This window comes from Perna viridis, chromosome 2 (genome assembly GCF_037379345.1).
Source record: "Perna viridis isolate PV_CMFRI_1.1 ecotype Kerala chromosome 2, ASM3737934v1, whole genome shotgun sequence".
NCBI classification, from domain to species: domain Eukaryota; kingdom Metazoa; phylum Mollusca; class Bivalvia; order Mytilida; family Mytilidae; genus Perna; species Perna viridis.
The window spans coordinates 65,345,957-65,361,250 of record NC_142446.1 but is presented as its reverse complement, the minus strand read 5'-3'; the positions used below and the strand labels follow the sequence as shown (position 1 = coordinate 65,361,250).

Below are 15,294 nucleotides of genomic sequence, written 5' to 3'. Positions count from 1 at the left end.
TGCTTCTTGTTTTATTCAATGATCTGTTTCACAGAATAGAAAGGAACATTACAATTAAATAATTTGGTACTGATCGTTGTAAATAAACCATAATATCTTATTATCTTTACCTTTTTTTCAATAAGTAAATTGTGAAAACAAATAAAATATTTAAATTGGAAATTCCAAATTTTACATGACTGTAATAATCAATTTGAAATTATATTCAGTGTTAATAAAGTGGTTTGTAATATGTTCTATTGATAATTAAATTTACATATCATTTCTTTGGGTTTTCTTTTCAGGCACCAATAGTTCCAAAATTGTCACATGCAGGTGACACAAAAAATTTTGACGAATATCCGGAAGCTGATGTGAACTCTGTACCTGCAGCAACGGAAGCTGAAATTGAACCTTTCGTAGACTTCTGATCTCAGGCTGTCAATATTCCACTTATAAACCGTGTGTTTGAATATGAAATGTTGTCAGGGGCAGTAATTCTTTCAGTTCAATGAATCAGCTCCACTGAGTAACCAAATGAGGGGTGATATTGTGTTTATTACCAATATTAAAAGAAGAAAGAATGATATAAGTGCCAACAATACAATATTGATGCATATTGGAAAGAAGAAAGAATTTATAAAAGTGAAATAAGGTTCACAACGAAAAATAAAAGTTATTTGCAGAATAGAAGCTTGTGAATTTTGTAACAAGTAATGGTATGCTTCTTGGCTGCTTGAGAAGATCATTTTAGTGTGAGAACTCTTATCTTGTATCAAAATTCAAAGCGTTCTTTTGCAATTTTGGCCCAATATCGAAATATGTACCACAGTGCACTTTGAGCTTAGTGTTTATATGTTTACTTCTGATGTTATATTTTTGCACACAATACAGATATAGAATTATTTAAGCTGGAACATTGAGATATAGAAATGATTTTTCCTTTCTTGTTTGAACCTAGATTCATCTTGTTGATGGAATTATTTGATTTAGTAACAGGAGAATATACAAAGAATTTAGTTTTGGTCATTATAAGAACCCTGCAAAGATTTATGCAAAAACAGGCATTGATACGAATAAAGCACAACATACTTCTGCATAATATTCCAGCATTACCATTAAGACATAATATATCAGTCAGTTGTTATAATTAATGCACTATGAAATTTGTGTTACCTTTTGGCAACTTTAATACATTTGAGGCATAAAAACTAGAAAAACTAGAAACTGTTTTGAGATCTTATTCTTTGCATGATTTTTATATTGACACATACTTTAGCTTGTCACTTTTTTCCTGTGTCACAATTTGGTGACGCACTGTTTTTTTTTGTTTTTTTTTCATTATACATATCATTCAACTGTTTATCTTCAAAAATGTTTAATTTTTGTACTTTTTAAAAGTACAAATGTAAAAATGTTTGATTTGCATATCATTTACAATGTATATTTTAGATAACTCTAAAAGTTCTTAATCAATACAAGTGGTTAGTGCAGTTGTTATTTTTATTCGTAAGTTATTGAGTTATTCCTAATTAACTGGCTTTAAAAGTGCTCCAAGTGATTTTTCTATATTTAACTTAAATTTATTTAGTGAAGAGAAATTGTTCATGTCCAGAATTTTAAACACTTCAGTTATTAAAAAATACAGACATGATTTTTTTCCGCTTTTTAGCGGAATTCCATTATTTCAAATCTGGATTTTATCGTTACAATTCTTTTTTTAACTGTATATTTACTTCCAATTTTGCAAATTTCCGCTTTGTAGACCTCTTAAAATCATGTCTGAAAATACCATGAAAACAAAAGTTTGGCAAATGATAAGAATTAAATCAGTGTTCAGAAATAATCATTTGTATTTAAAAATTGGAACAAAATATCCTTCATTTCAAATTTAAAACAAAATGTACAATTTCTTAAAAAATCTTATTACTGCAATTTTTAAAAAATGACTGTTTTTGCAATAACAGAAAATTGCAATAATTTCTTAATTAGCCATATACTACAGTATTTTACCTTATTCTGTCAGTAGTCATTATTGATTGGAAAAAAAAATGAGAATGTTGCTCAGTGAATCAGACGACGTAAAAACTCATTTCATATTTTATTGAATATGAATACACTGTATCCGTTTTATTTATTATTTTGTGTGTTGTAGCTTAACTTTGTTTATTTTACATGTTCAGATTTGTATATAATATTCAAATTTTATATTTATAATTTATTTAATCAAACCAATCACAATGTGCCAAGTAGACCTTGCAATGATTTTATTTTACTTATTATCAGAGATTCTTGAATACTTACTTTTTCTGGAGAATCTTTTTCCACTACCTTATCCTACCTTGATGTTTTTATTTTCCAACTTTGTTTTAGTGTTCGTTTTTATTTAAAAATGTTTTTAAAAAAGATAAAAGAGACCAACATGAAAATGAAATACTGTACAAACACCATAAACTTATAGCTAAAAATAAATGTTCATTTGATAAAAAATAAACCATGAGAAAGCAAGAAGGGGAGATAATATGAAATATAAGGGAGATAATGAATTCAAATGATTTTACTTTTCATTAAAATTTTGCAATGTTTATTTTTATTAGGAGATATACTAGAATAATTAATATTTTTAAATTAAAGTTAATGGTTCAATTAGAAATAAGTGTAAATTTTGAGTAATGCACATGTATGAGACAAAAATTTGAAGGAAGATCTAGTTGAAAACCAATAAAAAATGCTTGTGCAATGAGATAAACAATATCAAAATTATCAAATATTATATTGTTTTAAATGTATTTTTCTTCAAATATGGTCTATTACATTGATCAAAATATGCATTTATATAAACATTTCACTTTAAAAAGATTATTCCTATTGTCAGCATCATCTTCTATTTCATATTATAGCACAATAATTCTCCTGTAAATAGACTGTCATCTTCTTGCACAGTTTCAACTCAAGTTCCCTCTTATGTGGAAGGATAGTAGAACTTACGACTTACAGTAAAACCAGCATTGGCTGAACTTTATTTAGACTGTTTTTAGTTTACTTAGAGTAAAGCTTAGACTGGTTTTATAGTGATATGCTTTGCACTAGGTAACTGTCACAATATAACTCGCTATACGTTTTGACCAAATACATGTGACTGGTAGATACTGTTAACTGGTTATTACTGATATCAAGTATAGTCTGTGAACACCCTAAGTATTAACCCCTAATTTCTATTAGGTGACTTAAATGTAGAATTGTAGTCCTTATCACTAATGTATGCAAATGTGTAAAAAAGTAAAGTTGTGGTAGTATTATGCATTTAAATAAGTTTCAATATCTGTTATGATGTCTCTACTCAGACTTAACACCAACTTCATTTCCTTTTGCATAATTAGTGTTTTCATTATAAAAGACAGTTTTAAAGTGGATCTTCTAAAAATACTTCTGTAAGCCAAGAAGTTGGTAGACCGGCAGGGTTTTGGAGATTTTTGGGTATTCGGGGGTTTCGACTTATTATTGATCAATTTTTGTCCCTAATTGCAAAAAGTTCAAAGTTTTCCAAACAAATGGTTTGAACTGCCCATCCCTCTGTATCCAACAAATATCAAATATGGTAGAAATTTTCAAATCATCTAGGTGAATCAATTGCTCTGCATTTGTGAGTGTTTGTATTCCATTGTTCAGTTAAGTCAGTCAGTAAGATAGAAAAAAAAGCCAGACATTTTCCATGAGTGAAAACTGACTATGGCATTATAGTACTTCTTTACAACACTGTAAACATGGAAATTTTTGCTGGGTGATATTTTCGCATTTTAGAAGGTCGAACATTTGGCATAGGGGAAATTTTGGAAAAAAAATCTTGCTGCTCCTGCTGATTTACAGACTGATAAACGGAGGTGCATTGAAAGGCAAAATATTCCTGTGAGGATTATTATCGTATATATTTTCTCGATGCCAATGTAGCAGAAATAGCCCCTACATGATTTTTTCCAATTTCCAATTTACAGTATGTTGTGCATGTAGTTGTCACACAAAGGGTGTGTTCATTTTTCAGCTATAGAGACATTTATAGACAGGTTAATTAGCTAATTAGGCATATACATGTACATACATGTAGGTGTATATAATTTGCAGACATGGAATCACTTTAATCGCACTGCTCCATATAGACCAGCCTAATCTATAGGTAACTATAGTTAAAAAATGAACAAACCCATCTGTTATTTATCGGTCAGCTTGTTGCTGTGATATTCTGTTTTTAGTTGTTAGTAGAGAGTTTACACAAATGGATTTTAAGAGATTTATATCTCTAAGGTTTTAGTAATTATTGTGAATTTGTCTACAGAGTCTTGTTTTATACACATATCAATCAAATCAAATTATATTTTATATCTTATTACACTACAAATTTATATCAGAACAAATTTTAACTTAATCTCTTTATCTTTACATCTTTAAAATATGTATGTAGCCCCTAATTGGTGTTACATTAAAGTTGTTAAGTTCTAATTTTTAAAAAGGATAATGATACCTTCGAGATTTTTTATAAAGAAAGATGCATCATTTTCTCAAAGGTAAAAAAGAGACATAAGTCTGGATGAATAAATGTGGAAGTATCCTGCTCGATGAGTCAGAGTAAATGGTCCATCTCTATGTCTGTTACCTTTTTTTCAATTTTAACTTTTGTTCCACATCAATGCTGAATAAAACATGTACATGTATTCGACCCCCTTTTTTCCACTCAGTTTTTGTTTTGTGTCAATTTTTTCATGCAAGTCCCTCCAAAATGTTCTATATATGTTGAATTCCATCAGAATAATGATCTGTATATGAAGGATGATTTTGATATGAAAACTTTTTATATTTCATCCGAAGGAGTGAAGACAATCTTTCATCATTATTTTGTGATTTATACTGTTCTGTTTTCTATACATTATTTTGTATTGAAGTTTTGAAATAAATTTTATTTCAACCATGACTATTCTTTGTTGTGTTGAGGGAAAAACTATTATTGTGAGTAGCCTCATCGAATAACACGATCCCTTATGTTGGGAAAGTAATTAACTGGAATAAATTCTTTAAGATGTATTATCTCCCTTTGTAGGAATCGTAGAATATTTATCTTGCTTCATGCACTTCAAATAACAATGCCATAAGTAAATATAAGACCTAATTAAAATCAATTGAATAGTTAAGGAGAAGTACAACTTAAGAGGGTGTCCATCAAAGACCCAGATGGTGGGTGGCACATGCCAAATTTTGTTTTCACAATTTTTTCATCCATTAGAGATCACAAACTCATGTTTCCTAAAAAATTGAATTTCAGTTTGTAACATACTGAAACGGTAAGAATGACATAAAGGTGTCGGGGTATTAAGCTATGAATATTGCCTAAAGATATTAACTTTGTTGTAATAACATGAAAGTTGTTCATAACGAAGTAAAATATACAAATATAAGGAAAAATAATATTTTGTGGCATTAGTCCATTGTAATGACATCATAATGGTACCACAATTTTATGTCATTAAGCAAAAAGTGCTGATAATTGTAAAATTTGTTGTTTTTTTTTGTGACTTATTTACATCCAGAAAATTTTGTCCACATCCAAGAAACAACTATATCTTTACACATGATAAACTATGTAATAATGAGTGTATTCACCAAATGTAATGTTATTTCTTGGGTGTGGACACCATTTTCTTGCTAAAAATATGACCAGAAAGTGACTAAAATGTACAAAATATCTGAATATTGGTAAACTTCAGGCAATTTCTCTGCTTTCAATGCATCAGCAGTCTTTCTCATTTGTGATGGATTCAAGTGTCCAAATTCACAATTAAATCAACGGTTGAATTTTAGGCCAATAAGACCCTTTATCACCCCTTCTCCTTACATAGAAAGCCCTGAAAAATTCAAAATAAAGGAATATAATTCCATGATCTATTCATGTTAGGAAAACCAACCATACTGTGAAAGTACCTTTATTCTCGGATACCAATTTTCATGGATGAGGAAAGAAACACAAATTGGTGGATTCTTGAATTTGTGGTTTTGAGGTTTTCAGTATACACATCAAAGGGAATCTCCTTTTCGTTGGGAACCAAATTTTATGGTGTCCACACCCAAGAAAACCCTGAAAATTGGGGCCCCAATTATAATAGTACTTTCACAGTACATTCTGAGTCATCCACTTTTGATACAGAAAATCCATGTTCTTCCTAACATCATAATGAGCTTTACATTATATTTGGAAAAAAGATTGGTTGCATAAACTCAACTCTGTGTTACCAATTTTATAGGATGCATAGGTTTGTACATGGAATGTATGTATAATATGTATACACACAGATAAAAGGATATTGTGATTACTGAGCGAGTTGGGGATGAGATGCATGATCGAAGGTTACCCACAGATGCATAATTGAAGGAAACTATGTTAACAAAATAATGGCAAAAAAGCCAAAAGGAGAACAGATGAAAAATAAATCATACTAACAGAACTAACTGTCCTAAAATTAAGAAGCAATTAGAAACTCAGAGTCCACCAAAAACTAGACACATATCTCTTGTTTTAACTTGAAATTATGTTAGGGCTGTCAAAGAATGTAAAACAACTTTGAATGCCAAGGGAATGCAAACCTTATGTTATTTTTTATTATTATATCCCATGTTTAGTAGGGGAGAAGGTATACTGTTTTACCTGTGTCTGTCATTATGGTACACATTTTTTTGTCACAAAATTCTCAGCTTCTGTAAAGTGCAGGCAGTGATTTTTGTAGCTCTCATCATTTTCATCATTGATGAAAGACTTTTCAGGATGATGAAAATAATCTGGACTCATTTTGTCACCTGAAGTCTTTTAAAGTAAAAAATACATTAAGAGCTGTAAGTCCAACATTGGTTCGTGTTGCAAAAGTGACAATTTTATTACCTCAAGCTAATTACAACTCTCAACAGTTGTCGAAAATTTGTGTAAACAATCACCTAATTCACTAATTATTCCCATTTCACCTTAGTACTTTTTTTACCTATTTTTACCTGTAATACACAGCTAAGGCAATATTGGAATACACCATTACTTGGAGTAAATGTCAATCACTCAAGCATGATTTTAATGCACATAGTTAAAGGTCTATAAAGTTCAAATGCTGGTAAAAAGTTTTGCTTTAAAATACTACTTTAAAAAAATAGATCATTAAAATGGTCCTCATTTTCTAACATGAAAATGACAAAGGCTTTCAAAATCCTGGAAAAAAACCCTGACAGGCTGTTGATATTTTAAATAAACAGCTTCACACTGTACATACTTGTATCACATCTATTTCCTGTTGGTGGAAAAAGCAGTGTATCACTAGTGAGTCGTCTATCACAGATTTCTCTTTACTGTAGCACAACTACTTATTACTGAAGCCATTAGAAGAACTAATACACAACAATGTTTTATTTTGATATTTTTAATATCACAGATCTTTGTATAAAATATATAAAGAAAGTATAAACAATATATATACACATGCATAAAAATCTGTCATAATTTTGTATTGACATTGTATATTAGCCCATCAGGCTAGGACATTGATGCCGACCCTAGTCCACAATAAATTATTGGAACACAAAGAAAGGAAGCCTTCTTCCAACAAAATGTACATAGTACCAAAAATAGGGCATTAATGGAACATTAAGTGATACCCTGCCATGTAATGGTAAAAAAGGGGGATGGCAAATTGTTCATAATGGCCTAACTCGAAAACTGCATTTTTGATTTGGCTGAAAATTGATTTAAACTGTATTTTCCAGACTCAACAACTGTGCAAAGTTTCAAAAATATCTTGATTCATTCTCAAATTATCATTTTAAGCTGGCAAAACTGAATTATTACTGAATGCATTTCCAACTGATGAAATACAGCAGTGAATCTTAACTCCATTCTTCCCCTCAATTATTGTTGCAATGACCAATTCAATGTTTGACTGATAATAGGCATTTTTTATTTAAAGTATTTCTCATTGTATGTAGTGCTGTCATTTAAAGGCCAAATACATTTCATTTAAATTATGTCTTAATGATACCCTTAATATCCCTTCTCCTTTGTGCTTCTACTTTTTAAATTGTATTTGCCCAATTCTTAATGAGGTGTATAGTACATTTGTACTTAACTGTATTAAAATTTAAAAAAAATAAAAACTAATACAGTTATTAGGATTTTTCATTGAACATACAAAAAATGGCACTTTTCACAGGAGTGGTGAAATAATAATTCATGACTCATATCTATCAACAAAATTTCATGTGTGTTGATATAAGTTGCCATCATTAATGTTGCATCAGTATGTATCACACACAATCAGATCTTCATACAATACCAAAATGGATAACTTTTACTGACTTAGGCTTGTCATCTTCTTCCTGCAAGATACATGCAAAATTGTTCAAATGTATTTGTTTGAACTTTGAATGTTGCAATAAGAAATTAATTTAAAGAGTACAATAAAACCTGTCCAAACCAAACCCCTTTAGGACTTTAAGAAGGTAGACCTAGGGTAAGGGACATAACTCTTAAAATCAGTGATATGTTTGTATCATATTCAATTTCACTAAAGCCTTTCAAGCTTTCATTTGAAACAAAATGAAATCAATCCAAGTTATTTTGATGCTTACATGAAAATGATACAAGGAGCCTGAATACAAACGTTCCAATGATTTTTAAGAGTTGTGTTCCTTATCTTAGGTCTACCTAAAGACAGGTAAAATTTGGATTATTCAGAGTTTGGTTTTGACAGGTTTTACCATAGTAGAAAATATTTTCCAAACTGATGAGATGGCCAATGATCAAGTACACATTTAGAATTTGATGTGAAATCCAGTTCTGGCATTTCCCCTAAAGGATTTTATTAAGGAACTCTATGGAAATGTCAACACAATTTGAATGCTAATTTACTCTTAATTTCAGTATCTTTACACTCCTTTCACAGGAGTGCAACTATTTAAATATTCTTTTACAAAATGTTTCAGGAGAGACATCAGTTCCAGAATATCACAACAAATTATACTAATTTAAAAACTTCTTTAGATATGTCACTTAAATCTGGTTTGACAATACATTAAAACTTGCTTAAACTTTCAAGTGACATGAAGCCTGTCTACATCACATATATCATATTAATTCTCAAATATAAGTCTAAATATAGATTCTCCTAAGGTAATGACTGCTTTAAATTAATTCTCTACTAGATGGTAAAATTAAAATTTTCAAGTGCAAGCTTTAGTGAGGATATTAAAATCTTAATTTTACCATAGAGAGTGGAGAATAGAATGGGAGAAATGCATTTATAATTTGTGTAAACCAAACAAATGTCTATCAAAACTGATCAAATCCAGAACAAGTTTGTTTAAGACAATTTTCAATATGTTTATGAATATATGAAAAATCCAGGATTTAGCTAAATTCAGTGTTGATTTTTTTAAAAGAATGTATGATTTTAGTTACTTTATGTTCTTTGTTGTGTATGTCTGTTTTGCATGTCTGGTCTTTGTCCCTGGATTACATTCTTTTGATTACCGCTATGGCCTTGGTTCCCTTGATTACCCTTGGTACTTATGTAAGGTTAATACTATATATTTCAGTAAAAACCAACACCAACATTTTTGAATATATGTGGTGAATATTAATACTAATACCAATTTAATCATAATTTTACTTACAGATGATCCATTCTGATCACCAGGATTTCGATCTGAAAAATAAAATCATATCAAGTGAAATTTTTGTTAGTTTATTTATTAATTATTCAATTTCATAAGTAACACGGTTTCTGATTGGATCAAAAACTTTGTTTATCACCTCACAGACCAAATTTCAAATTATCAAAATTGTATCATCAATGTAAACAGGATTTTCTAACTTAACATTTGCATTAGTGCAACCAAGTTTGTTTAAATTCAAAATTTATTCACTCTGAATGGGCATTACCCCTGTATGTGTACAAAGAAAATTGGTATAAGCAAGAAGTTGCATGTTACGTAATGCTGAGAATACCCAACTCAACATTTTCTGTCAGACCTACTAAGACACACTAAATGTCAGTAGATCATAGAATAATAGAAGCTGAGAAATTAATAATAGAAAAGTGTTACACACAGACAGACAGACCATTGTACATCTTTACACAACCTCCCTACCATGGTTTGTCCATTGAGGTTCTAACTGTAAAGCTGCTGTATAGTCTGATATCAATTCTGCTTCTATGTCTGATAACACAGAGTTACTGAAAATACAAGAAAAAAGTATTACAATAATCTAATAGCAGTGCAGTGGTTGATCGATGTAGGGGGCTCATTAGAAAGTATGTCATTTTCATGTGTAAAATTGACAAATAATGGCATATAATGCAGGCGCGTAGCTCAGGCCAAATTGAAGTGTAGGCAAAATTACGGCAGGGGGTTTGGGGGCCCCTTAAGGCCCCCAGCAGGTCCAGGGGGCGATGCCCCCCAAACTCCGCAGAGATAGCGTTTTAGAGCATCATTTATGCCTCTCCTGGATGTATTTTATCTCCAAAAAAAAAAAAAAAATTGGCAAAAATAAGTGCAGGCAAAAGCTTTTTTGCCTAACAGCAGCTACGCGCCTGTAATGTCCTAGCATCCCCTCCCCACTTTTCTTAGGAACCTCAACAGGAACTCTCCTTTTCAAAGTATCTGGATCCAGCCCTGCAGTGTCCTAGGATTCTACTTTCCCGTCATCCAGGTCAAGTACAATTTTGGTGTGGGAAAGTTGTTTGGCAAGTTAAAAATTTGATTTGTTTAAAAGATTTGTTCTGTCTAGTATGCAAACGTCAAGCGTCGGAAAGTTGATATATTCATTTAGAGTTTTTCTGTGGAAACCAAAAAATTTTGAAAATTCCTAGAACACTGAATAGGATGCACTTAAATGAGGTAAGGAGATTACAGGAAGAGTCAATAATCTAAATGTAATTTATATCAACAAACCAAGTTTCAGTTTGAAGATGAGTTATAATGCAAATATTTTATATTTTTGCCATTTGCCTTTGTCTAACTCAACAAACAAAAACAATTGTTATGGTTTACAAGCTGTAGTGTTAAACAGGGCATCGCATCCCAACTGAGTTACTTACAATCTTTTCATATGATTGAAATGACAATATCACTAACTAGTTTAAATTTACCTATGATCTTGTCTGTTATCACCATTTGACAAATTACCTTCCCTGTTGCCATAGTTATGAGAAGAATGGTAGCCATTTTGTATACCTCCATTCCTTACATCACCATTAGACAAGTGTGCCTAAATTTAATATAAAAAAAAAATGTTCCATCAACATTAGTTTCACAACAGTAAGCAAAAAAGTTTGTGGTTATAACCCTATTTTCAATATTTTATAAACTACTTATTTCAATCCTAAGAAAACAAAATTAATATGAATTCCTTCTTTTCAACTGCCTCTGTGGTCTCCGGATAGCGGGCCTCAAGTTCAGGAGGTCATGGATTTGATCTCAAGCCAAGTATTCATACTTCATGTGCTTGATGTAGTCCTTGATGTGATCTATTTTTCAATTTTTTTGCTATATGCTTTTGTGTTCTCTTAACTTTTCAATACCTCATGTGCTAGGTGCTTTTGTGTGCTTTCACAACTTCTCCACACCTCATGTGCGAAGTGTTTTTGTGCTTTATTTTCTCAATACCTCATGTGTTAGATGACTTTGTGTGCTTTATTCATACCTCATTTGGTAGATGTTTTTGTGTGTTATTTTCCATACCTCATATTCTAGGACTTTTTGTGTGCTATAACTTTTCCATACCTCATGTGCTAAATGCTGTTGGTTGATCTGATGAAAACCATTATCAACGAAATCATCATCATAATCATCAAATGAATCTGTACAAAAATAAGTTTCAGCCATCACCAATGTGCAATGTAATCATGTTCAACAATGTCAGGCGTAAAAATAATTGTGCATGTATCCGTATCCGTGTCCCCAAGAAATATTGCATTTCAAACATTTCAAACATGATTTCAGATATAGGACACAAAATGTACAGCGAGAAGGCAATTAGTTACCATGGGATTCAACCTAGCTTTTCAAATGATTTGTTGTAGTTTTTTCACCACAAATTTGACTGTTAGATTACCATGGATTGTTTCTCTATCAATACCTACTGTAACACTACATCATTCGGATTGGATAATCAACGCTGTCAAAAAAACATTATAGGAAGTGATACCGGTTAAAAATTATTCTTTTCCTTGTAAAGACAAATAAATAATTACAAAATAATGCTTGTTTGTTGCACTAAATAATTCCTCAAAATTTAAGAGGCTGTCCATGTAAAAGTCAGGCAGGTCTTATAATATGGGAGGTGCAGGGTAAAGTTTATCCCACTAATTGTTTTGTTTCAATGAAATGTATATATCATATGTATGTAAAGTAGTATTAAAAGTTTTTAAATCAACAATGGATGGCCCAGAAAATGACTTTAAAATTCAAAATAAAGCAACCAAATTTTATTTCTCTTTAATTAATGCAGTTAATCCAAAATTAACATGAAACTTTCAGTAAGGATGCTTTTGTCATAAGAACTGGGTGAGAAGTTTTTGAAAAAATGTGCCACCCATTGCCCAGTTTTTGCATGGACTCTTTCTTAAAAAGAAAGAAAAGTAATGAATTTGCATGATCATTTTCATATCCCTACCCAAACAGGCTCCAAGATATGATAAAATGAAATTCAATACTTTATCGGAGTGCTACAAAGATTACCTAGTGTTTCTGACTCAATCTGGTCAGCTTTTCTTTTAGCTACCTCTGCTAAAGCTGTTTCTCCTTTATCTAATGCCATATAATGAATGTCCTGAAAATAATAAAATAATTGGGCCACAGACAAATACAGTATTTTGACATCACAGACATAAATCAATATCACAGATGATAGCTCTATTGTTCAATTGAAAAAGAATTACTATAAAAAACAACATTTAATCCATTTTTTCTAATGCTTATTAACCTTATAAATACCAGTCATAGTCCAAAGAATCCCAAAATGAGTTTATATTCATTCTGATCCTCTGCAATAAAGCAACTGCCTTAATCAGAACCATATTTTGTGAGAAAAAGCCCCCTGCTTCAGTTAGGCTTAAATTGGACTTGCAGTGACCAACATGATGCAAATCTATGTATGATGCCTAACCATTATGTAATATTACAAAAAAGCATTGTGTCGTTAAGACCTCATGTTAGATTATCTCCCTTTGAAAGCTTCATTCACATCTGCAAATGAAGCCTTTCCTTCCTATGGACCATTGAGTAGTGCAGATTTATGTTTAAAAGATATATAGCCAGAAAAAAAAAGAAAAGAAAACAGATGTTGTTTACAGAGGGTATGAAATTATCACATTATACAAAATCTGAGGTAAAGAAGGATATAGATGTACAGATACCTACCATAAATAAATCTCTGGAACCAATATCAACAGCCAACAGGAATGCTTTGTCAAATCTAGAATACCTGAAACCAGACTTAGAGTTTCTAAATCAAATTTAAGCACCTGATATAACAGCATCATGCATTTATACGATCATACAGTTTAACAAAATATATATGTAACATCAATATCATATCCCCGCAAAAAGCAAGGGAACATCAGCATGCAAATATAGTTAAAATTTGTGACATTATCCACGATAAAAGTTCATTTTAAACAAGACTAAATTAAATTGCTATACAATAAAAGGGTTATTGCATGAATACTGGAGAATATTGTCTCTCTTTGAATGTATATTGCACTCATAAACAGGGCAACATGAAATTCTATTCAGGATAATATTCTTCAGTATTCATGCTCTAACCCTATAGTGTCATTGATAAAAATATTAATAAATGTATTCATAAATTTTTAACACAATATTAAGACAAAACAATAAATGTTTCCTATTACACTTTTGTCCAAAAAAAGTTTACATAGATATGGATTTTCGTCTTTATTTCATTTTTATTATTCTACATTTAATCTCTGAGAAAAACATTCTGACTTTAACAATACTCAAAAAAATGTTGCTGTACCCAATTAACAGCCGAAAAAAAGGGTGGGTTAGGTAATAGGAAACAAACATCTTTTTAAGTTGGCATATTTTAAAATTAATGTTAACGAATAGTTTGATTTGTTTTCTTTGTTTTAATTACCTGAGAAGATGATGGAAGAATCGTCTAGCCAGTCTACTTATGGGATCTCTGTAGTCCATTATAGTCACCTCAGAAAGGGGACGCTTTGGAGCATAAAATGTGCCCAATGTTGACTCCAACTGAGCTAAAACGGAAAATTTACTATTTCTCGTATCAATATAATATCTTGTACACACACAAGTAAACATAACACACATTAATATTCAAATGTCAATTCAAATCCACAAGAGTTCTTACATGTATAATAAACATAAACATGTACTAATCCCAATCATAAAGGTAAGGGTCATAACCCTTTTGATATTTTCTACCTTAGAAAAAAAACCCATTAAAATGAGTATTTATCAAAACAACAAAATATTAAGGTAAATTATAACTTTCACCATTTCCAAAGTGTCGAGTAACAATTTAACTATTTTCTCTATATGTATTTGTAATATCTCAGCATATGCACGAAACAAAGAAATCCATTTAAAATAGCTACAGGCAGAAAAAGTGAAAAAAAAAATGCCAACAGATTTGAGCAATCTGTTCGATCATAAAACTGAAAACTTTTTCATGTGAAATTCATGTTAATCTAGCCTCATATGAAATTCACTTAACACAAATTGCATGTAAACAATTCACGTGAATTTCATATGAAGGCAGGATTCAACCAAATTTCATGTGAACTCTGGAACAAAGTTTATTTGCTCCATTCAGGTGAATATCATGTGAAAGTCGTGAGAAAATCGTGAGAAATAATTTTGTCTGCGAAGAGGAACATAGAATGGTACAGGGTTAGATATACCTTCTCTTTCAGCATTTAGTGGTTGTCTAAGTAAATGGTTGACTATAGCAGACAGACCAGAATAACATGTTGGTCCTTCCATATCCCAGTTCATGGCCTTGAGGAGCTGTACGGCCTGAAATATAATGATCATCAGTGTTAAGTCACATTTTTATCAAAAGAGAGTTTGGGAGTTACGGTGTTTGCTGTTGACTATAACCGACAGATCAGAAAAAAATTGTTGGTCCATCCACAGCCCTGCTCTTGGCCTTAAGTTCCTGAAATAGCTTGAAATATAGTGATGACCAATGTTAAAAAAAAGAAAATTTATGTTTCGTGTGTATACTGCTGATTATAGTCCACAAAA

The 15,294-nt window shown here is 31.1% G+C and overlaps 2 protein-coding genes across 5 annotated transcripts in view; one reads left to right on the top strand and one right to left on the bottom strand.

The window, feature by feature from the left end:
* LOC148626512 (cAMP-dependent protein kinase catalytic subunit 3-like) overlaps positions 1-4,942 on the top strand; it is a 45,982-nt gene extending 41,040 nt beyond the window's left edge. Inside the window, exon 8 of the mRNA XM_088570556.1 lies at positions 285-4,942. Coding sequence (XP_088426682.1) covers positions 285-410 — 126 coding nt within the window. The 3' untranslated portion in view covers positions 411-4,942. The remainder of the gene's footprint in view (positions 1-284) is intronic.
* A 2,451-nt stretch (positions 4,943-7,393) lies between these two features.
* LOC148626511 (WD repeat-containing and planar cell polarity effector protein fritz homolog) overlaps positions 7,394-15,294 on the bottom strand; it is a 29,198-nt gene continuing 21,297 nt past the window's right edge. For 3 of the 4 annotated variants that reach the window (XM_088570542.1, XM_088570543.1, XM_088570544.1), the window contains 9 exons: positions 14,949-15,063; positions 14,159-14,282; positions 13,420-13,483; positions 12,739-12,829; positions 11,782-11,858; positions 11,148-11,266; positions 10,147-10,232; positions 9,670-9,701; positions 7,394-8,373 (listed from right to left, as the gene is read on the bottom strand). In XM_088570542.1, coding sequence (XP_088426668.1) covers positions 8,320-8,373; positions 9,670-9,701; positions 10,147-10,232; positions 11,148-11,266; positions 11,782-11,858; positions 12,739-12,829; positions 13,420-13,483; positions 14,159-14,282; positions 14,949-15,063 — 762 coding nt within the window. In that variant the 3' untranslated portion in view covers positions 7,394-8,319. Of the gene's footprint in view, positions 8,374-9,669; positions 9,702-10,105; positions 10,233-11,147; positions 11,267-11,781; positions 11,859-12,738; positions 12,830-13,419; positions 13,484-14,158; positions 14,283-14,948; positions 15,064-15,294 lie in introns of all 4 variants that reach the window. The other variant, XR_015920085.1, reaches the window with a different exon arrangement.